Source organism: Plectropomus leopardus, chromosome 21 (assembly GCF_026936395.1).
Source record: "Plectropomus leopardus strain MGB_pleo_1.0 chromosome 21, ASM2693639v1, whole genome shotgun sequence".
NCBI lineage: Eukaryota > Metazoa > Chordata > Actinopteri > Perciformes > Serranidae > Plectropomus > Plectropomus leopardus.
Genome location: NC_142196.1, coordinates 8,973,547 through 8,996,999, shown reverse-complemented (window position 1 = coordinate 8,996,999; position 23,453 = coordinate 8,973,547). Strand labels below are relative to the sequence as shown.

Sequence of the window (23,453 nt, the reverse complement as noted above, 5' to 3'; positions counted from 1 at the left end):
TTTTTAGCCTGATTAGTTTCATCGACTGTGCTGTTTACACTTAAGTTGGAAGAGAATATAGACTTTTTAAGCTCAATTTCTAATGTGCATCTTAAAAAAAACTTTGGTATATATAAAAGGTATATTAATATGTAGTCTACTTAAAGTTTAAAGCATATTATAACTGCATTAGGAGGTACATGTCAAGTATCTTTGCTGAAATCATTTGCTCCTCTTTATATGATATTAAATCTCTGCAATTCAACAAGACTTGCTAATTTAACTTTGGCTTTGATGTAACCCTGTGGGAGTTTAACAGCTTAACAGCAACAGCACCAAGGTCAAACCTGGTATGTGGCTAAAAAGCAGAGCGACAAGAGTTTGATTAAAACATGTTTTGAAGGAAACAGCAGTTTGTGAAACAAGTAATACAATTCAAGCAATCTTGTGCACTTCTAACCGTGGCAAACAGCTACAATGTGTCCTCATACAACAGCTCAAATGATATTTCATGAAAAGTTCTGCACATGGTATGTAAGATATCTTATGCATTAGTGCCCTCACTGGTTAGGTTAGGTTTAGGAAATAATCATGGGTAGGCATTGTCACTCTACGTACTTAATGTCACGTGTCAACATGGAGACATGATGTTAAGTGCATACATTACTGCAAAAGTTGACTATTGGTTTCACACATGACACAAACACTGGTCCCATGCTTCTGCTGTCTGTTTGACCTGACCACCTCTCTTCAAAGACCTCGTCACTTTTTATACTACATCACTTGACTTCCTCCTTTGCTCCTGTCATATGACTGTCATAGGACTATGGGTGTATTAGAAGACAGCCTGCAGGTCAGTGGGTATATGACCAAAGCCTCTTGGCTCACGATTATATGGATTAACCATAATATATGAATAATAGTGCATTACTTTTCATCAGTATGAGTATGAACAGTGAATGAGAACAGCTTGACATCAACTAAAAGTCTCTGTAAGCCCTGTAAAAAGATTATAATATTACACATATAAAGTTAAAGGGATAGTTCAGGATTTTTGAAGTGGGAATGTTTGAGATACTTATGTAGTCAGTGTATCACATACAGTAGCTTGCGGTGGGCACCCTCCCGATTGGCAGAAAAAGACAGGGCGCAGCCCCACAGGGGTTGATATCAAAACATATTTTAGCCACCTTCAAAAAGGCCTACCTAAAAAGAATCAGCATCAGTCTAAGTGGATGCTATATTTTTACAGCTTTGCACACGCATCACACAGCTTTTTCCTTGGCACTTCTGCCGGTCAGCTGTTTGGGTCAGAAAGTGCTGTTAGCTGCTGTTACGTGATCCAACTGAAACAAAACTTCATATCGAAAACGCCTTCAGTACAGCATCTACTTAGACTGATACTGTATTTTTTTTTAGGTAGGCCTCTTTTAAAATGGCTAAACACTTTCTGATATCAACCCCTCTATACAGCACTGTATGCTGAGCTGTGGGATGCGCCATGTCTGTTTCTGCAAACCTGCAGCACACCTACCACAAGCTACTGCATGTAATACACTGACTATACATAAGTATCTCAAACAGCCCCACATCAAAAATCCCAAACTATCCCTTTGATGTACATTTTGCAGCATGTTGGTCTTCTTACATAGTCAATCCTGCTAACAGATGGCTGTGAAATTATGTCATGTTTCCCCTTACTATTAATATGATGGTTAAAGATGGTAGTAAAATGTGTCAGCCACTGCAGTATCTACAGTCTACAAATTCATGAGGCTGTACTCAGCAGCTCAAAGCACTGCTGCACCTAACGTCAGCATGCTAACATGCTTACAATAACAATGCTAATATGCTATTGTTTAGCTCATGTAATGCTAACTGTAGCCACTTTAATAAAGCCTGTTGGCATACTAATATTTGGTTATTGGCAAAAAAACAAAACAAAACAAAAAAAAGTTGCAGCTGAAGGGATTGTTGTTAGTTTTGCAGGTAATTTTGGCTTGATAATGGCACTATAAAAAGTTAAGAGATTTCAATACACCCTGCAGGGAACACAATAGATGTGTTTTGCCATAGCAATCAATTCAATTGCTGCTAAGAAATTTCACTCAAAACTACAAATATCAACCTCAAACTGGCGCTAGACTAAAAGTCAGGGGAACACCAAAGTCATTAGGGTTTATCTTCAAGACACAAAGAGTATCAGTACCAAATTTCATGCTAATCCATTCAATAGTGACCAAAGTGATGAATTAACAGGTCGACATTGCCATAGCGCCACGCTGCTGGCATGGCTAAAATTATGGCCACTCTTCTTAATGAGCGCTAATGAAGCATCTGCACCAAGGCCTGATTGACAGAAAAAAACATCATCACACAAATTATTTTTGTCCCACCATCCAGGAATATGCCCCGTTTTTGTACATTGTTACAAAGGACACAGACGTAGTGATGATGGTCCGATGTTGCCGGCAGCCGTATGCAGATGACTGTGCACAGGCAGCTGTGGCCCCTAGATATGGTGCACTACGCTCTACTGCTGCCAACGCGATGCACCACATATTCTGCCTCCGCCTATCGCATTTTTCAAATCCGCCCTCTCCTCATATCCGTTCTTTTTTACCTTCACGGTTCACATGTGTACTGCTTGGGGAGGTTTTTGCAGCTGGGAATATCCAATTAATTGGACAGGAGGACCAGCTTCTATATTAATACCGCCTCACACAGAGACACACCCACTACAGCTGCCTCTAGATGGGGGCACGTTTGAGTAAATGACTGTGAGTGGTAAACGATCAACGCAGGCAAACAACTGGAAACTAATTCTGCATTACTGTTGTCGTTACCTACATTAACAAGCAATTCAAAAAGTGGTGCATTAAAGCAGGAGCTGCATGAGGACATTAAGGGGACTGCAGGTGTTGAGACCTGTCAGAACTCTGCAAGGACATTTGGAACTAATACATCATATCAGGATTTATTTCATGCAGAGATTTTTCTCTTTGCCAGCTTGGCCCTGCTTCTCTGCAGCTGGAGGCTGGTCCCAAAAACTGTAAGATGCTCTGTTGTCCAAACACCCATGCATACTTTTCAAAGCCTTATCAAGCAGGCACTTCTAGAGCATTGGAATGGGGTGAGTAAAAAGTTTCTGCCTCGACTGACAAAAATTTCTTTTGAGCTCCTCAACCTGGCAGATTCAAGTAGGGAGGGCGCCAGCTAGAGACGAACTGAGGGAGGAGGATCAAAGCTAGAAAGGTGGAGAAATGGACGGAAGTCAGGAGCGACAGGTGATGTAGGTGTTGATGGGAGAAGGAAGAAAGAGACAAAGGGAATAAAGAGGCAGCTGGGGCTGTTTGGTAGCGTCTGAGGCAGCGACAGTCTGGCTGATTGAGCTCTGTCAGTAACAAATAAAACAAATACAAAGAGATAAAGTGAGGTAAAGATTCCTACTGGGAAGGTTAATACAGGTCATAAGCAAAACAAGTCCCCAAATGACAAGGTCTCTATCGATTCAGGATGACAGTTTTTACCTAAATACTGTCAAAATTGAATCAAATCTTTAAACATAGATTACAACTTGAAGGGTAACCATGAGACTTCGACGAGCAGAGTGATGATATTTCAGTTGCCAACTTGAGGTCACCAGTTAATAAACCATCCTACGCTTCCTGTCCCAGTGGACCTACAAGTGTAGGAAGGCAGCTCACAGCCTCAAACTGAACTAACTCAAAACGCTGCAGAAATAAATAAAAGACACATTTCCCTGCATGCTTTGAAGTGCAGTGGTGGATAAACAAGAGCAGGGAGGGGAGAGGGCCAAAAATGCGCATAACAGGTGATGTCAACCACTGGTTTGTAGCTTTGAGTTTGGCATTCAAGCCGTGGCCATTTAGGATTTTTGAAGTCAGAAATGACCATATGTGGACAATTAATTATGTAAAACTTAAAACCTTGATCAAATTTAAACAGGCAAGTTATATAAAAATGCACTCCCATAGTTGTCATGAACTGGAAAATTAGCCATCGAGATCAAAACCATTTTTTGTATCAGGCTGTAAAGTTGGGCATTTTTAATTGAGGGGTCTACGGTGATTGACCCACTTTTGGAGCTAGCCTAAAGGGTCTATTCGAGGAACTGCAGTTTTTTGGCATTTCATTCATTCATTTTTCAGCCTCGGAGGTTGCTGCTTGGAGAGGGCAGGCGAAGGTCAGAGTCAAGGCCATGGAACAATTACATTTTTCCCTAATAACAAAATGAATAAGTACCCCTATAATACAGTATGGGACACTTATCAAAGTAAAGATAATAAAAAAAAGCAACTATTGTATCATGACTATATTCGATAAATAGCAGCAGTGGAGAGTAAAAAACTACATTTACTAAAGCAAAATTAAATATAAAAATCTAAAGAAGTTAAATCTAGCTTCACCTTAATTAGATACAATAGTAAAATGCTATCTATGCATTGGTAATTGTCCCATTCGGATTGGCTGCATTGCTTTACTACAAAATGTTATGGCACAAGACTGTAGGCGCAGTGGTCTGGGCATAATTGCCCAATAATGGCAATGTCATCTTTCCATGAGCTGAAGCAGTGAGTGAAAAGTGGCAGTGTGGACAGCAAAGTGACAGGTTGATACATGGGGGCAGAATGAATTGGGTGTGTGGTACTACCACTTTACAGCTCTGGCTGTTGAGCTGCAACCACACCAGCCCTGTTTCCTCTTCAGTGAGTCACAGACACTTCACTTCCATCATTCTTCAGTAAAAATGACATACATTAGGCAATTCACTCATACTCTAATTGATGTTTGAACTGCCACAGTCACTTTTGCTGGACTAACAAAAGACTGCAGGTCATTTGATTTCAGCCACAAAACTAACACGTGGCGTTGATGTTAACAGATGGTCCAAGTAATCTGGACCTCTCAGCTCGGCCTGTCCTACCGACATGGTGTTCTCCCACACAATGACTAATGCAGACTGCTGATTCAAAAAACAAGGCTAAAATGCAGAGCATAGCGGAAGGTAAATAGATGCTCATGGTGGCACAGAGAAAGAGAGAGAGAGACAGAGAGAGAGAGAGACTAAGGAGGGTAGACAAGTGGGATGACTTATTCAAGGGGGAAGTGGGCAGCGAGAAACATGAAATTAGCACAAATAGATTATCTGTCGACTACAGGCAGGCCTAGGAGCAAGCCAAGCACTGTGGAGGGAGAGGGAGAGGGAAAAAAAAGCAGATTGACTTCTTGTTTGTTCCTCCCTTAGGGGAGATCCGATAGAGCCATCATTCACCAAATTGCTGATCTGTAGTTGAAACAGCTGTATCCAAAGCATGCACCGAACTCAACACCAATTAGAATGCATGAATAGTATGACCCATGCATTGTGGGAGAGATGAACTGTCTAATCTTTTACATCTGTTATATTTGTATATACCTCAGATGGAAGCTCTGCTTTTTCATACTTTTGGATATCACTGGAACAAGTCCCGCTAAGCTAAAATAACAGAGTGGTAGGAAAAGCTACTGCTAAAGAAATATGTTGAATTTTTGTGAAACTTGCTTATATGCTTCCTGCTAAAGATTGCATGAGAAGATTAATACCACTCTTATGTCTTTGTGCTAAGTATGAAGGTATTGCTAGCAGCTGGTTAGCTTAGCATAAAGACTGAAGCTGTGACTTCCTGTCATCTGATCAGACTCTACCTGGTAACCTCAAGCCCCCAGAACATCGCCAGGCCTCGAAGCTAATTTGACAAGGTAGGCTAATCATTTAATCACAGCTCTTATGTCCGTCACATGATGCCATGCCCAAAAAGTATTTTTCCCATGGACTTACATTTTTCAAGTGATGCATGGACATTTGTAGATACATTTATTTGAGTCTCACAATATCCATTCAGAAGACAACCTTTTTTGGCTTCATGTGTGACTAAATCTCATTGGAATGAATGGTGCCCTTCAACAGTCCAGTTGTCTTCATACATCTATGGGTAACCTTAGTTAGGAAAAGACTCAAGGAGGTCATTACTCCCAGCCAAGAAAAAGTACAACACATAATCCGTCTTAACATAATAACTTGTCCTTTTTGTCTTAGCTTAGCATAAAGACTGTCAAAAAATATCCCATAACCCCTGATAAAACCACAATATGTTTTTTTTTGTTTTTTTACAAAGCCAGCTGTCCCAGCACTTGTGCTAAGCTAGGCTAACCGGCTGGTGGTGGTATTGTACTGATCTTCATCTCCATCTTAGTGAGCGAATAAACGCTCTCTCAAAGTGTTCATTTAATAATTGATAACTGATTCCCAACAATCGAGTGTGCTATATTATACTTCACACTTGACACACTATCGCAGATATGCAGTACTCTTATTGCACAACATGCTATTGTATTGTGCCAACAAAAATCCTTTAAGTGAGTGGGAATGATGACTAAAGCGTGACAGCATGATGACATATTTACATTTTGTGGGCGGTGGCAATAGGCATAGCAAAACGGTTGCTTTAGATGGATTTCACACTGTTTTTAGTGCACATTTCAAGAAATTTGGAATATAATTGGTGGCACTCAAACCAAATAGTGTTTGAAAATCCAAATATTTTCCTTGATGTAAAATCCAAATGGTTTCACATATTAGGCTGATCAAAAAGAAATTTGAGTTTCAAAGTGTAAAAAAAAAATGAAAATCAAGCCTAGTACCTACATTACTCCCAATGCAATTTGACTGTTAACAGTTCAGCTGCAGACTAGGGTGTGAGCCGCAAACCTCAAGCAGAGATTAGCGGCGGTAAACATCAGTTTTCTGGAAATATAGAAGTTATTATATCGCATTTCAGAAAAGCAGTCATCCATATAGCCAGTGACTTGGGATCAGAAGAATTTGTTCAAGTAGTGACAATCTAAAAAAAAAAAAACCAGCTCAATTGCTGTGGAACTGCTTCATGTAGTAAAGATATAACAGATCTTTATTATGGGATTGTTTTGACAAAGTGCGGCCAGAGTGCAATGTTTGATTCTGAAAGAAAATCTGAGGCCACAACTGTGACACCACTCTCTTCATATTCAGCAACATCAGCTGAATACAAACTGGCTAATTCCTGCCACCGGGATGTGTTGTCGAATGATCGATCTAGGATTGTTGCTTTAATAAAGAGAAAAATGTCAGAGACTTAATAATAAGGAAATGAGTTGAACTCACTTCTCCTTCTGTTAAACATTCAAATTTTCTTTCCAAGAGTTTTGAATTGCAAACATTATACTTGGGAGAATAAAAGCCAGACTGGGAGCTGTCCGCGCCAATATCGTGATCGGGGTACATGGTTAATGTGGGGATTCGCAGTCATTGTACAAGACTCTCTTTCCATGAGGCTGATGGGGAATCAAGACCAGAAAAAGGTTCTTATAACCAGTTGCCCTGCAGTCAAAGTGACTGTGAACTGTTAAGTTTGTGTCTGACCTTCCCTGATAATGCCCCACAGTACATATATACTTTGGAAATTGAAAACTCCCACACACATGCATAAATTGGTAAAGTTTTCTTTCCCATCCTCTTTTTTGTTGTTTGCAAACAGGGCATATAAACAAGCTGGAAATGTAGTACAAGATGTGGCACTTTGATTATTTTTTATGCACTGACAGTTAGCAAGAGGTTTGGAACTAAAAGGACATGTGTGTTGCCAGACTGGGAGGTTATTTAAAATTTGGGCCTATGAAACAATTGATTTTGGCAATTAAAAACCATGGTGGTGGCATGATATAAATGTTGTGCCACCTACAGTTCTTTCTGTTAACTGTATTTTTCAGTTTGTGGTTGGTAGTGTTTTTCTCTGGAATGTAGTTGGTGTTTATCCCTCGAGTGGGGGCACAGGAATGGAATGGGCTGGGTCTTCGTATATAATTCAAGACAGGGACCTAGAGCCCCCTTCAGAGACAAGTCTACTCCGCACAGGAGAAATAGAGCGAGACAGGGACAGGGGGACAGAGGCTGAAAGAGAGAACCCGAGAGCCAGAAAGAGATCCTTTAGTCGCCTGATTCTTCTCCAGCTTTAATTACACTGTATTGATCACAGTACAGGAGGGAGGGAGAGGAGGGGGAGATTGAGCTAAAGGGTGAGGGGAGGGGAGCAGTTGACCAAATTGCAGGCTGCAGTTACTGTAAAGCATGTAGAAAAGAGAGGCAGAGCAATTATGCTAAAGTCATACAGTAGATAATTAGAAAATCCTCGCAACTCTACACAATGTCTCTCCACACACCCATTTAGCCCCACTGATACAATAAAAGAGTGAGGGTGTCAAATTCATTTAAGTCACTGGGCAGTATGCATTGTTCACATCCATCTCACGGCTCCATGCTTGGTTTGATTTGAAATTCTTTGCATCGATTTTTTCTCCCCAGTGCCTTTGGTGCGGTCCCCCCTTGTAATCACCCATAATAGAATGGACATGCATGACACCTCCAGCTTCCCTGGAACAACTTTAGCCGCATGTTACAGATGCAGAGAGGTCTACTTTTGCAAACTTGTGTTTCTTCCCTTCCTTTTCTCTCTTTTCTAGGTTGACCTACTTTGGCAAAGAGCTTAGGTTCCTTTCTTTGTTTCTCACACTGTTGTGGCAAGGGCAGAAAATCTGCAAGCTCTCCTACTGTATTTCCCTCCACACCCCCTCTGCTCCTGATCCAGGGGGATGGCAGCCGAGTCCAGCACAGTGAAATATGCCAGATTCAACCTCACTGCCCCTGCAAAATCGCTCCCGCCGAGTCTCACAGAACTGTATTCCGGGGGTTAAGGAGCTTATGTCTCGTATACGACGCATGGAGAAAGGGGCTGAGCAGTGATTCACCATGGGAGGGGGGAAAAGAAGAGTGAAGCCTCTCTGTGTAGAGTGTATCTCATTATGGCTGAACTGTGTGTTACCTTTGGTAAACAGTGGGGAACATTTCTCAGGCGAGCGTCACTCTAAAAGCAGCGGGCTGGTAAACGACAGCGGCCCGATGGTGGCGCACAGCCATTGCTCAAAACTACAGCCCCACAGGGATGTATGAGTTTGGTCATGATTAGTCAGATAGAATAAATAATCTGCGCTTATGACAGCCCCCTTCATTTCAGCGGGTGTTGAATGGATGCCCCGTCCAACTCTTTTGTGTTAGTAAATTCCCTCCAGTTATTTTTGCTGAATGACCTTCTCAATCATGAGAAAAGTCAAAAATTCAATTTCTGAGCGAGGCATTCATTATCATAGCCCCTTGTGCTCAAGGGTACCTGCCCATTTACACTGCATCAGAGCCATGTGTAATATGGCTATACTCCATTTTGATGGCATAATAAGGAAATCAACAAATTAGGGATTCATTAAATAGCTTGAAGGCATTTGACAATATTAATGTAAATAATGTCACAGCAGCAACCACATTATCACAGCACGACTAGAGCCAGTGTAGCATGAGAATGACAACAACTGAGGTCTTTAAATTATTGCCTGATGCTAATCCATGCACTCAGCTGAGAAAACTTTGACTTATTTTTTCACACAACCACATCGTAACTGATGTTTGCTGCGACTGAGCAGAACACCACTGATGTTTCTATTTGCAGTCATCTGCCCAACTTCAAATTGTTGTGACATTCCGCCACTCTGCACTTCTGTACTGCGAGCCTCTCATGTGTGAAAAGCAAAACAAGAGTAATTAAATCTTCATTCCTTTACCCCCTACAACCACATTCACATCTGTTATATTGAAAAACCACAAAGTGTAAAACAGATCCACTTAAGTCTATGCCCCAGTGACTCTGGTAGTAGCGCCAAGAAGCGGGGGAAGCGTTTGTCGGCCTTTCCTCTAACAATATAATGGCGTCTTGTTTTCATGTTATATGACCCTCTATGGATTCCGTAAATCAAACACTAATTACGTCGTGCAGTGACCTGACGGCTGAAATGCTACCTCCAACGTTTTCCACGGGCTAATAGACAGCTGAGTGAATCTGGCGTCCAAAACAGAGCACTTCAGCAAACCGTAAGCAGCTAGGTTAATTAAGACATGCTGACAACTGGTGAACTCTGCACATCATTATGGATCTGCTGCCTAATTGGATAGAATGGCAACGGTAAACGCATTTTTCTTCACTATTGGGTAGCTTTTTCACTAAAAAAAAACAACTGAAGTAGTCCTAAATGTTTCACTTCAGAGATTTAGTCCATCCATAGCTGGATTAACCTGATAAGGCACTCAAGGGCAAAAAAAAATAAATAAATAAATTTTACTGATTAACCCTTTGAAACTTGGAGTGAAATCACTTTTCTTGTCTTTTCTTTCTTGATATCTGCCTTTCACAGATATATAAAGTTTCGAATCCCAAGGAATTTGGTTTGATTTCTTTGGAAAACATGAAAAAAGGCAACAGGCAACTTGATAAGAAATGTTCCAGGAATTGCAAGAAATTAGAAGATTCAGAAATTTATTTAAAGAAAACTAAGGAAAAATGTCTAAGAATAAGGGAAAGAGGTAGAGAAAAACAATATTTATAACAATCATAATTCTATATTTAAAACTGTGTTCCAGCTGTTTTCTTAAATACATTTTAATTATTGTATAGTGGGTAATTTCTCCTTTCATTGCTCATTTCCACATTCCCATGTTTTTGAAGAAATCAAGCCAATTTGCTCAGGCTTCAAAGGGTTAAATTACAAAAAACAATTGGCATGCACACTTAGAATACATGGAGTCCCTCCATGCTAACATTTGAAAATGGGGCCCATATGGGTTGTAAATGGGCTGACAAATTGGCCCTATATGGAAATATTCATGGGCTCTATAACGGCCCCATGCCAATTGCCCATATGGGTGAGTTTACCGAAGTGGGCCCCATATAAGATGCCCACTTTGGTACTTCGCACTGAGGTAGCCTAAGCATAACCGATATGGGGCCAGCTGGGGTAAACTCACCCATATGGGCAATTGGCTCGGGGCCATTATGGAACCCATGAACATTTCCATACATGGTCAATTTTTCCTCCCATTTACTACCAACATAGACCTCACATACAGATTTTGGCTGGGCTATAGGTCTCTGGAGGCCTGAGGCAGTTTTGCTCACATGACGTGTACACAAGAATTCATATCTTACCTGCCCTGGACCTTGATGTCAGAGATGGCATAGAAGTATCTGGACAGGTTGTTTTCGTCCACCATGGTCGCTCCTGTAGCAGGCCGGAGCAGACGGATTCTCAGGTCTGTGATGGTAAAGAAGTCCCGCAGGTTCTTGGTAGTGTCCAGCTGGCCATAAAGCGAAGCCATGTTGTGGAGCCGGGGCCCGGCAAACAGCGCAAAGCGGTCCTTGATCTCAAAGCGCACTGTTTTATCATATTTCCACACATAACCTCGTGAGTAGTCCTCAGTGCAGATGATGTCCAGCAGGGTGTGCTGAGTCAGGTCTTGCACCGTCTTGGGTTCCATGGTGAAGGCATCCAGGCAGTCAGTAGCATAGAACTGGTAGGGCTGCCAGGTCCGTCCATAATCCAGTGACTTTTCTAGGACCATCTGCTCGGGCCGGGCCGACTCAAAGGTAAGGACGATGTCATCCGTCAACTCAATGGTCTTGTTCCAAGATAGCGTGATGTTGACCAGGAGGGCCTTTGGGTACTTCTTCCAGGATGTGGATTGCCAGAAGGTTGTGGGATTACGGCCCTCGACATCAAACATGAGCTCTGGAGGGTGGGCGAGTTCCTCTGTGCTGGCATCACATTCATTATTACACATGTAGGGGTTCTCCTACATAGAGAGAGAGCAGAGGAAACAAACAAAGAAGGAAGACAAGGTAATGAAAGGTTGTTAGTCTTGGTGAGAAATAACAAGTCAGGTCATTTTCAAAGTTGATTGTGAGGGGAACTCAATATAAGCGTGTTTTTGTCTCTCTTATACACCAACATGTCATTAGGAGAGTTGTTTAGGGATTTGTGAAGCCCTAAGCTGAATCACAATGAGGGCATCATGTGCACACACATGCTCTGCTAAGCATTGTGTGCAGTCATATATGAATATTTGAAGCCACGTAGCTTTATGTTGCACATTCATCATTTAAGATTCTGCCAACACCTCTGTTAACTCTGTCAATATAGCGTGTTTGCTTCTTCTCTGTTGCATTGTTCCGTCATGTCACTACAAATGTCACATCACTCCCAGTCATGAAATTAAGACGTCTGTTTTGTCCTGCTCTGCAAAGATGAGATCGCAAGAATAGTGTGCCGTTTGTGACAGGAAGCCAAGAGGAACACGTTTGTAAACTGATGGAATGAGTACTTTTGTAAAAAGCAACACTGTCTCTTTTCAGTATTTCTGCAGAGTGAGGCCATTGGTTCTTCACAAAGTATCAAAGTTTTCCCTTATTTTTTTTTCCCAACTTGACTCATAAACACTGAGCATATCTCGAAAACAAGCTGTGCAAGTGACTTCACCTAAACCTTTTGAATCATTTCAACCATAAGTCCATTAGTGGAGGGCTAATAGATCTGTCTATTTTTATCCCTCACATCTGAATTTGACTTGTGTTTTTTGGAGTTTCTTCCTAAGCTTTAAATTCATCACATCCCTTGCTTGAAAGAGGTCTTTCCAAAAACATTTGTCCGATTTACCACAAATCATTACCAGGCGATGTTCTCTCCTTGCTCCCTGGGGGCTCCATCTAGCTGTCAGGGGGAGGAGGCACTCCTCCAAGAGGACCTTTCAAGTGCTACAAGCTCCAATTTATCAGGACAAGATAATCCACTACTTGATTAGGTGGGAGATGTCGCCCTGTGCGTGTGGCTGTGTGTGTGAAAGTCAGTGTGGCGATGTGGTGAGGAAACAGCAAGAGAAGAAGGCTTCTGATGTAAGACAGTCTAATGAAGCGTTGAGGCAGAGATCGAGTAAGTTAGAGTGAGAAACAGTTCCATTCGGCTAATAAGCTTTGCAAGTTTTTCCTTGTCCTCCAAGGCAAGGTGACAATGAAACAGGGCTCTGTCAGGCCTCTGACTGTTGGAGAGCCCCATTAATATCCTGTCTGGACCGTCCCCTACGGGCTTCTACCAGCACTGGACAGTGGTGGCTGGGAGGAGACGGAGGAGGAATAAAGCAGAGTGACAGTGGAAAATTCCACTTGGGTTTTAGTGTATCATCTCATGGTGGGAGGTTAGGTGTGCCATTAACTGCAGCATCTGGTGCACAGTGTATCCACAGACAGATGTGTAATAACTCATAGGCGACAGTTATGCCTGCTTAGGGGGTGTGAACACTCTCTAAAAAACACACTTGGCATGCAGGACGGCCGACTGTGTTGCTGTGGCTCGTTGGAAATGTACATTCATCGAGGGAGACCTAAAACTGTTATTCAACGACGGTGGCGTGCTCTGCTTGGAGCACAGGTGTGTGTATTTCTATTGTATTGTACTAACTTAACAACAAAAGTACTATTATTTACTTACATTTTTGTGATCAAATGGTGCCCTTAAATGCTTGAAATCCTAACATTGTTCGAGACATTTGTATTTTAATTAAATCTCAGTTATAAATCAAGTTTTAAGTTACACAATTTTCTATTTTTACATTTAGCAATTATCTCCTGATCCTCATATGAGACAACTACTCTTGAGTAAGTTTATTTTACTACTACTTTATTTTTACTTATAAACATTGTAGATCCTTTAATTAAGTTTAGATCTGAATACCTCAATGTATTCCACAACAACTTAAACTCATTCATTCACATTTTATTTAAAGAGTAACTCAACACCCCCTTGAATCTTGTCTTTGTTAACCCAAGTAGTTAAACTTCTCAACTTGCTTAAGTGACATACATGTAGACTGCGGATCCCTGTGACATCAGTGATCCAAGTAACCAATAGATTCTCACTCCATTCTCATTTAATACCAACGTCTGGTCAGTGGCCCTATAGAGTTTTAAATGTGAAGCTCTAGTTTTCCCTCCAGAGTCAGTTTGGACGTTCAGGGACGATATGTTTGTTCACACTATTTATATGTTAAATGTATGCAGTCTCTTTTCAAAATGAATTTAGAGCATAGGTTAAAAATGCAATTATTAGGTTTACATCCTTTAAGTTTAGGCAACAAAAGTATGTGGTTGGGTTTATAAAAAAAACAATCATGGTTTGGCTAAAAATAGCAATGTTTCTTACTCACATGTAATGTAACGCGACACACTACACGCACTAGCATACTATGTGTATTAATAAAATAATTTGACTGACTTTTGGTTTTACACAGGAAACAAACAGAGGTTGCCAAGAACACAGTCTGGAGTTTGTTTAACCAATTCACCTCCCCTCCCTCATGCCTACCTTCTGCGGACTTTCTCGCTCTTTATACTTGGAGGTTTTTTGGAGCGATGAAGCGTCTGAACTGACCCAGTCACACATTTTAAACCAGAGAGGAGAGCAAAACATTGCTGTTCACCCTGGTGTTTAGCTACTTAAGTAAAAGTACAAATGTATGATCAACATAAAGTATCTACTTAAAGCAACATAAGTAAAAATACTTAAGTGCATGTCAGTGCTATCTTGTTGTAGACTATAGTATCAGATTATTATTACTAATGGCTAAATGCCAAAGCAGCATTTTAATGTTGTAGAAAGTTCGGGTAGAGCTCATTTTAACATTTTTGCATACACATGTAGTGGAGTCCCAGTATAAAAAAGCAGAAAATATAAATACTCAAGAATAAGAACCTCAAAAAGGAACTTAAGTCCAATATGGACATATTCTTAGTTAATCCTTCACCACAGCATATCAATAGGAGATGCATTTACACACACACAAGCAAACTGCCTTCCTCACCACCACATCTCCGTAATCAGACAAAGATGTATCCCTATCGATCCTTGTGGCTGAGCAGCTGAAAATCTGCTGTGTTTAGCACCTGGCAACCTGGGCCAGTCGTCCAGCGCTCCCCCGAACACACAGGTTAAAAACCTTTCATTACTGTCTCCCCCGCTTCTTGCCTAACGACAAAATACTGCCTTTATGAAGATCAATAATCTCACTGGTCAGAAGAGAAAGGAGATAAAATGCTGAGTACGGCCTCATGAAAATCAATGGCAGATTTCTGTGTTTTACTGTAGGGCACTGCTGAGGGCTCTGTTAGCTGATTAATGATTTGGCACATATTAAAATAATTGACAGCACTCGGCATGGCAACGCAGTGTTTTCTGTAATTACAAAAGATGTTTCTATTAATCCCAGTGTGATGATAAGTGGCCAGGATTGGGGGACAGCCATCACAGAATACAAAGCCAGCGCAGAGGTTGCTAGAGCAGATAGGTCACGCTTAATTGGTGCTAAAAGAGATGGCGTCGACCCACCCAAAACACAGCGGCTTAATCCGATTATTAGCATTGTGATGCAGTGAGATAGAGTGAGTGAGAGAGCGCGAGTGCAGGTGGGTGTTCATCTATACCAACATGTACGTGGTTGTGGGTGGATTGCACAAATGATCAGGAAGCTGCTCTAAATTCCTTTAGTGTTGTCCTCATTATTGTCAAACTGTTCAGGCTAATTTTACCAGCCGACTGGAGGAATAAAAGTCAACAATGCAGCAACGTAGAGGATAATAAATTAGACTAATTCCATTCAGCTGCACTGCACAGACCAGCACTATCTGTAGTGTTTAGGTCACAGGGAAGTGGTTTTCCCTGGCTTTGCCAACCAAGGCTTTTAGACATGTTGCAGAACAGGTTATTCTCATTCACTGTTTGCACGAGGGGTGCAGATTTTGTCTCAACCCTAGAGGGGACAAATATTTAATGTCAAGGTTGGGGATCATCCCCCAGGACATTTTGAGCATCAAACACCTAATTTCCTGCATTCTGGTAATTCTGACGACCAAATCTATTCCTTTTCTGAATCACTTTGCGATGGAAATGTCTGTCCTCTGTTATTTTAATGTTTTTATTTGGGGGTCAAATGCACATTCTCAAAAATATTCAGGGTGATGTGTCCCTCTTGTCCCCCAACAAAAATCTACTGCTATGGTTTATATTTATACCCATATGTGTATATATATATATATATATATATATATATATATATATATATATACCCAATAATGCACTGTAAGGGATGGGATCAGGGTTGTGGATGGATCAAACAAACACAGGACTTTTGACCCTCGAAAATGTTGTTCATGTCATGAGTGAAAACTATAGTTAGTGGAAATATTACGTTGCGTCACATTGCCTCGTGTCGCGTCGCGTCACCTCGCCTAGCGTTGCGTCGCGTCATGTATTTAAAGTAATAACACAAACCAAAGTATGATGATCATCTTCACAATCATAAATTTAAAGTTAAGAACATCCTCTCCTGTTGTAGGTTCTCTAGTTATCCATTAAAGTGAAATGAGAATAGGTACCTGAACTCTATCCACTGAGAAATGCTTCTTACTTTAATGCAAATTTTCACATTTTTATGATTCATTACTCTACTTGAATATGTGAATAACTGCTGTACATCCCTGGCAAACATCCCATGCTGCACTGATTCTTTTTTCCCCTAATTCATGTGTTTTCTCATAGTGGCTTTATACAGAGGACGAGAGGTGTTTTATCTTTTATAATTTAACCTGTATCTTAACAAGAAAAACAAAACAAGAACAAACCTTTCTGTAAAAGGTTGTTATGATCAAAGATCTTGGGGATTGTTTGTGTAATTTTTATCCTCATCGATAATAAGATACAGAGGTAAAAGTTGCTATCATTGAGAAGCAAATATGTGTTTATGTACTGTATACAAAGGAGGTGTAAAGCAGGGAACTTGGTGAGGTTTTGACCATGTTTTAAAATAAGATATGACCTCGGCAGCTGACAGACTTGGCCTGCATACAACCACTGATGGAGGATGGGACTTGGGGGAATATAAATTTACTAACTGCCGACAAGCCATCTAGATAGATGGGCTCCCACCAATCAAACAAACCCGTTTGTGTGACAGATGTCTCGGACTTGTAACCCAGATAGCAAATTGAATCCACCCTCCATCTTCTCCTCTTTCTACCTTTCCCTCTACTCTTTTACTTCCTTTTTACTACGGGCAATACATTTCTTTTTAAGAGTGATCTGTGTGCTAGAGAGAAATAAATGAATATAAAACGTGTTTTGATGTTGATTTTGACTTAAAAAATAAAATAAAAATATAAAAGGATTAACTATGTGAAGTGCACTTATAGTTATTTTTTCGCTACTGTATTTATCAGCTGTTTCTTATCACTCATCTGACCTCCTAACCTTGCAGGTGATGTTGGAGCCTGACCAGTGCATTCTGGATAAAAGAGCACTGGCATCAAGAATCAGACCTCAAAGTACCTAAAACCATTTGACAGTTTTACCATTTTCTAACTTCAAAATCTGTAAACGTAAAGAGGCAAACAGACTGAAAATGAAAATCAGATTTTCTGAACCGCTCTAAATAGTGTTCCCAAATTCATGTGACTGCCGTGAAAATCATGAAATTAGACAAAATGAGTTTCTGTACCCATCTGACTTACAGTAATAATTCTGCACACAATGTTGTGACACCACTAACATGTTAAACAGTTCCTCTGGTTTGGATTAATATTACAAGACAGGGTTCGATAATGAATTCATTGTTGATATCTTACAATATAGTTATTTCAAATAAGATGTCTCTTGCCTTGTAGATGCAACCCCATTCCCTTATTGTACACAATTTATGATTCTGGCAAAGATATTGTCATTTACAATATGAAGTCAACTGTCAATCATTTTAGCTTCAAGCACTGGCTATTGTTTAGTTAATCTGTTGAACAGCACTACACAAAGCGTATAAAGAATGGCTGCTCTGCCACTGATATTATTCTCTCTGATTTGAGATGTTTCAAGAAATTAAATATTATCTTTTGTTTATTCAGATGCAATCTGGACCCACACAATGCAGCCAGACAAACATCCATCCATCCGACAACACCCACATGCAATCCTGTCTTCGCTGTTATTGTAGCGCAGGAGAGGGACAGAGACAGATGGAGAGTGATTGGAGGAGTTTATCTCTAAACACATATCAATACCAGAGCCCGAGAACTCCTAATGAGAGCAACAAATTGCTTCCTCACCACATGCCCCAGCCTTTGCAGGTTTGGTAAGAAGCACTCTCCACACGACAGTTTATTAGGAATAAATTCAAATCATTTCCAAGTCCCACTCCTACTCTCATCCTTTACATCTTCAGCTGCTGTCTTTACAGATTCAACAGTCTGTTAGGAGAGTGTTTTTAATTGCCACAGAGGTTAAAAAGACATTAAGATTAAAGATCATGTGCTGCATTGAGATGTCCATAAATCATTAGGTTAATTTAAAGGAGACTCTCTCACAGGGATAATGCTTTGTGGCACAAGGTAGAAAGAGAGTGCCAGCATAAAAACCTTCTTTCCTATTTGTCTTTCAGCCTCCAATTTCTTCCAGTATAAACTGGAAATATTTACTGTTATAATAATTCCTAAGAAAATAACAATACTGGTATAAGATATTGTACCTAAATATCTCCTGATGCAGCCTAAAATTAGGCATTTCAGCCTTCACCATCTTGGCTTTGAGAGACAAATGTGACCATATTTTGGACAAGAGGTTAACGCTATGGACAAGCGAGAGGTGGATCTGACTCATAGACTGTAACGATGCCTCGCCTGAAAATGAAACTTTAGGCCTTCATAAAACGTAAATGAAACAAAAAAAAAATCTTTCCTCTTTTTAGTTGTCATAAATGTTGAAATTAGCTGTGGAGACCAAAATTGTTATTTGTACCGGGCTGTAAACATGTTTATTTCTGCTGTAAAGTTGGACATTTTAACATATGGGGTCTATGGGGATTTTAACTCTGTTTTGCCTCCTGTGGCCATTAGAGGAACTGCAGTTCTTTGGCACATCTGCATTGACTTTTTTTTTTTTGCCTCAGAGATCACCACGTCTTTAGGACTGAAGCCAATCCCAGCATGCACTGGATACGCTGGCACTCTAGGCAGGTCAGCTGTCTTTTGTAGGGCTACCCATAACTAACCAACACACTGTAAAACAAATGTGAGTAAAACTGTTAAGTTTAACATCAGTTTTACAAAAAATCACAATGCAAGCAAATGCTTCAGTATGGCTTTGCACCACGTGTGTGAACATTTCATTGCATCAACAGTACAGAATTTCTTCCACCTACTCCCTAGACGTGCATAATCTCGTCCTTTACATCTATCCGTTTCTCTTCCATGTCTTTACCTCTCCTCAGCAAGGTGTGTGTGTGTGTGCATGTGTGTAAGACGGGGGGTTGGGGTTAAAGCTATCCCTGCTGCATTAATGAGACCTTGTGTTCCACAATAGATTTCTTCACCCCGACCCAGGGGCTTGATTGAAGCAGTGCTCGCTCTCTCTCTCTCTCTCTCTCTCTCTCTCTCTCTCTCTCAGTTCATGCCAACACCTTTGCTGGATTCCCTCTCTCTCCATCTCTCACACATGGTGATGGGTGGTGCAGACAGAAAGAGGGGCTTAACCTGGACGTGGAATGAATATTGGATGCCAGTGTGACAGATTACAGTGGTAATAGACACCTAGGCCAAATCCTCACAAGGATTACAATCATATTTTCAAATGGTTCAGGGTCGGCCGGAGGTCGACCAGCCTGGACCATGGTCAACAAGGCGACGGGGGAACTGAAATCTCACACATACACGCACACACATGCATGCACGCACACACAGACACACACAGACACACACACACACACCTGGGTTAGCTTTCCAACTGTGGGATTGGGAATGATTCTAGCATAGATTTTAGTACAGCTTACTACAACATAAATAGCTGTTTTTAACAGTTCAAAATAGCAACTTATGGGAACATGAATTAATAATTATAATGAGTTTAAGGATTGGGTTGAAGATTAAATCCTTATTTAGGCATTAGAGCCTTTAAACACACTCTCACACACTCATCTTTGCACTGCAGTGTGACACTGATAAATGATCCTCATCACATTAATATATTAGAGAATTATTTGATAAGTCAATTGACACAAAATTGACAATTTTGATCAAAAATTGTAATCTCAAATGGGATGATTTGTGTTATTTTCTCTTTTTAAATAAAATAATAAAGTTATAATCAAACCTATAAAGTTAGGCTTTCCTGACATTTGTTTCACACAAACACACAGATATACAAAGAGTATTGGTGCTCCACCAACCCCCAGCAGCTTCTACTGGACCGCAGTCTGACAGCTCATGGGGTCCAGCAGATGAAATGTGCTGTTTTGTGGCACCGCTGGGGGATATCCAATAGTGATCTAAGGCAATGTGCTGCACTGTTCAACCACCTTAAGCACCACGGAGCGGGTCGTCCAGTCGACTGAGGGAAGGTTATGAGGCGAGACAATGTGTAAATGTCCTCCTGTTGCGTTCGTCGCGATCAGTGGTGGCGATTTAGAAGATTCATGAGCCTTAAAACAATGGTGGGGAAGCCTTCAGCACGCAGCCTCTGCTCATTCAAAGGATATAAAAACTATTTTATATTCCATTATCTTTTATATGGCAGTGCGAGCCCCACCGGGTGCTGCTGCGATAAGGTTTGGAGGACAGGACGATATCCCCTGCTTAAGAGATGGTATATATTTGTGGGAGCAAAGTAAGTACAGCCATCGAGAGCTACAGCAAAGGGTTGTTTGATGGTTGTAAGTATACCTTCAACACAGGTAGTAAACGTGATGGTACAACACACTGGTACAGTACTTTGTGCTGACTGAATAAGTTTTTTAACTTAGAGTTAACCTTGTCTATGCAAGCTTATGGTTTGCTTTAGGTAAAATAAGTTGTGTCCAATGGAAAGACCTCAAGATTTTTATGTGAAAAAGGTGGATGAAACCTAAAAGTAAAAATAATCTGTGAATAACGAAGGCTATCTCACAATTTGAATTTAGTACCTCACTATTTAAATATGTAGAATATTTATTTAAATTTAAATCACTTGATTTTCTAAAGTGATAGCGACTGGGCACTACTGTGTTCAGAACTGTGTGACCTTTGAGTGAACTTTGAGTCATTTAAAGGCACGTCTTTAACATGTTCCTTTCCCTAAATCTAACCACAGTAAGTTTACTTACCTAACCTCCCTAACTTTGTGCTGACAACACAAGTTTATGTCAAGTACGTAACATTATTCGTGGGATGCTAATTTGTAGGATATCGTTTGAACTGTTGTAAGTGCATTTTTGTAGGATATTATACAAACGATTGGATGAGGATATGTTGGATTCCAACCCCCTTGGTTAGTACTCTGGTTGGGAACCACTGATTTAGACAGTGGTGTGTTAATACATAAAATCCATAACTAACAATTATAAATGATCTGTGATGAGTATTTAAGGAACACTCAGTGATAGTGGCAGCACATTAAAATACAAAGAGAAAAAGTATGTACCATTTCAAATCAAAGCCTTATCCTTTATTCAAATCTAAAATGAAAAACTGAACATTATTAATTCACAACCAATTTAAACATTAAAGTTAGAGAATAATAAGTTTTAGTTGAGTTCTGTCTGGAACTAGTTATTTGTATTATGCTTGTTATATAAAATTGAGCCTCATACAATGAAAACTGCTCCACTTTCTGGTCACAGTAAATTTTGTTCTATGTAGTCTCAAATATAAAAGTTTTTTAGACGGCTACATTTCTGCCCCCACCGACTCAGGAATGGATCACTTTTATTTTCCACCATTTTCAAGACATGTGTCATTCATCGTTTATTAAGATGACATTTCTTCAGCGAGCCAATACACCAGGACATAATCGATCTGCTGGCTGCTGCGATGCTACATCTCTCAATCAAACTGTCCAGTCTGATAACATGAAGGATTCTTCACTATACATTAAGACCTGAAAACAAGACTAGCCTGTAGCCATGATCAGCCCTCATCTTTTAGCTGAGAAATCCCTCAGGAGTTGACATCATGAGGCAGAGGCTATATCACACTCTCACTGCCACTCCACCCCCACATTGCCATTCCTCTCCCTCTCGCCATCCTTTCATTCACGGGTATTTTTAATGGTATAATAACGCTACATATCCCACATAGGAGCCCTCCAGGGAGACATGGATCACTGTCACCTTGACCAAGCTAAGAGGCTAACCCAAGCGCAGGGAGCTGCCCCGGCTTCTCCCCATGGATACAAACCCCGACCTGCCTGCAACAATATGGCTACCTCACAAATTAGAGCTAGATGTCCGGATGTCAGTGGGGAGAGAAGTAAAACACGAAGGAATTTATGAGCTATAATTGGTATGGCAAAGTGTCAGACTTACCATGGCGTAGTCAGTCATTTTTTTCTTTTGTCATTAAGCATTAAACTGTGTTAAAAATATACAATCCTATGGTAAAAATGAACTTTATATTCAACTATCATATGAATCTGATAGGGAAGTCTTAAGTGGCATGTTTCAGCTGGGAAATAATAAATATATCAAAATGAAATACAGTCATACTCAAAGAAAATATCATAGACAGAGATATAAAGAGTGTAAGAAAAAAAGAAGAAAAAAAGAAACAAAAAAAGAGACAAAAATGCAGCAACTAATTTACAATTTGTTGCTGCTCATGTTTAGCTTGTTTTCAGTGGTCAAACATTATATATTTTCTTTTATCATCATTGTAACACACAGGAAGAAGGTGTTCAAAGATTTAGTCACATGTAGATTTTTGTTTTATGACCCACATTCAACCTTCATCACACCAATTTTTTTTCATTTGAATATTTTTGGAAAATATTTGAGTTTATTTGTGTATTTGTTGTAAAGTAATTATTATTCAGACGATTATTCGTGTATATTTATTAGGATTCACTTTTCTGTATCTCTCTTTCAGTTTCATACGTCCCCAATTTAAAAAAAAATCTTTGGATCAGTGAGAATATGTCTGTAATATCGTGAGAAAAAAGCTGTTAATCTGACTGTCAAAACACATGGGTTATGTGGAGGACAGCTTACCTCCAGCTGTTTCTTCACATTGGACGTGAAGAATGGGGTATAATTATATTCATAATGTTTGATATAAATAATTATTACCAATTAATTCTTGTATTGATCAGAAAATAGCAATCAGTCAACAGCCATCAGTCTACGTTAAAGCGTCATTTATCAAGGCAACTTTTACTGAGAGCAGCATGTTTTAGGAACAATAGCGGCATGGCTCTATTGACTGAAACATAGGATAAATCTTCCTTCTGGTGCCTTGTTGAGTGATGAGGTGGTGGTTGTTTAAGTGAAAAATTGACTTAATTGTCAAGAATTTTGGTAAACTCATTCATATCTCCCTCAAGATAAATTGTCACAACTTAGGGAGTCCCTTAGGCATTGATGAGACAGAGTACATTTTTTCAGGTCGCAAAACTAGTAGTGGTTGTTGCTGGATAACTGGAGCTATATGACTAAACCAACCATG

The 23,453-nt window shown here is 40.2% G+C and overlaps 1 protein-coding gene across 8 annotated transcripts in view; it reads right to left on the bottom strand.

The window, feature by feature from the left end:
- ntng1a (netrin g1a) overlaps nt 1-23,453 on the bottom strand; it is a 127,670-nt gene that overhangs the window by 53,930 nt on the left and 50,287 nt on the right. For all 8 annotated transcript variants that reach the window (XM_088071801.1, XM_088071795.1, XM_088071797.1 and 5 more), the window contains exon 3: nt 11,106-11,749. In XM_088071801.1, the coding sequence (XP_087927927.1) occupies nt 11,106-11,749 (644 nt within the window). The remainder of the gene's footprint in view (nt 1-11,105; nt 11,750-23,453) is intronic.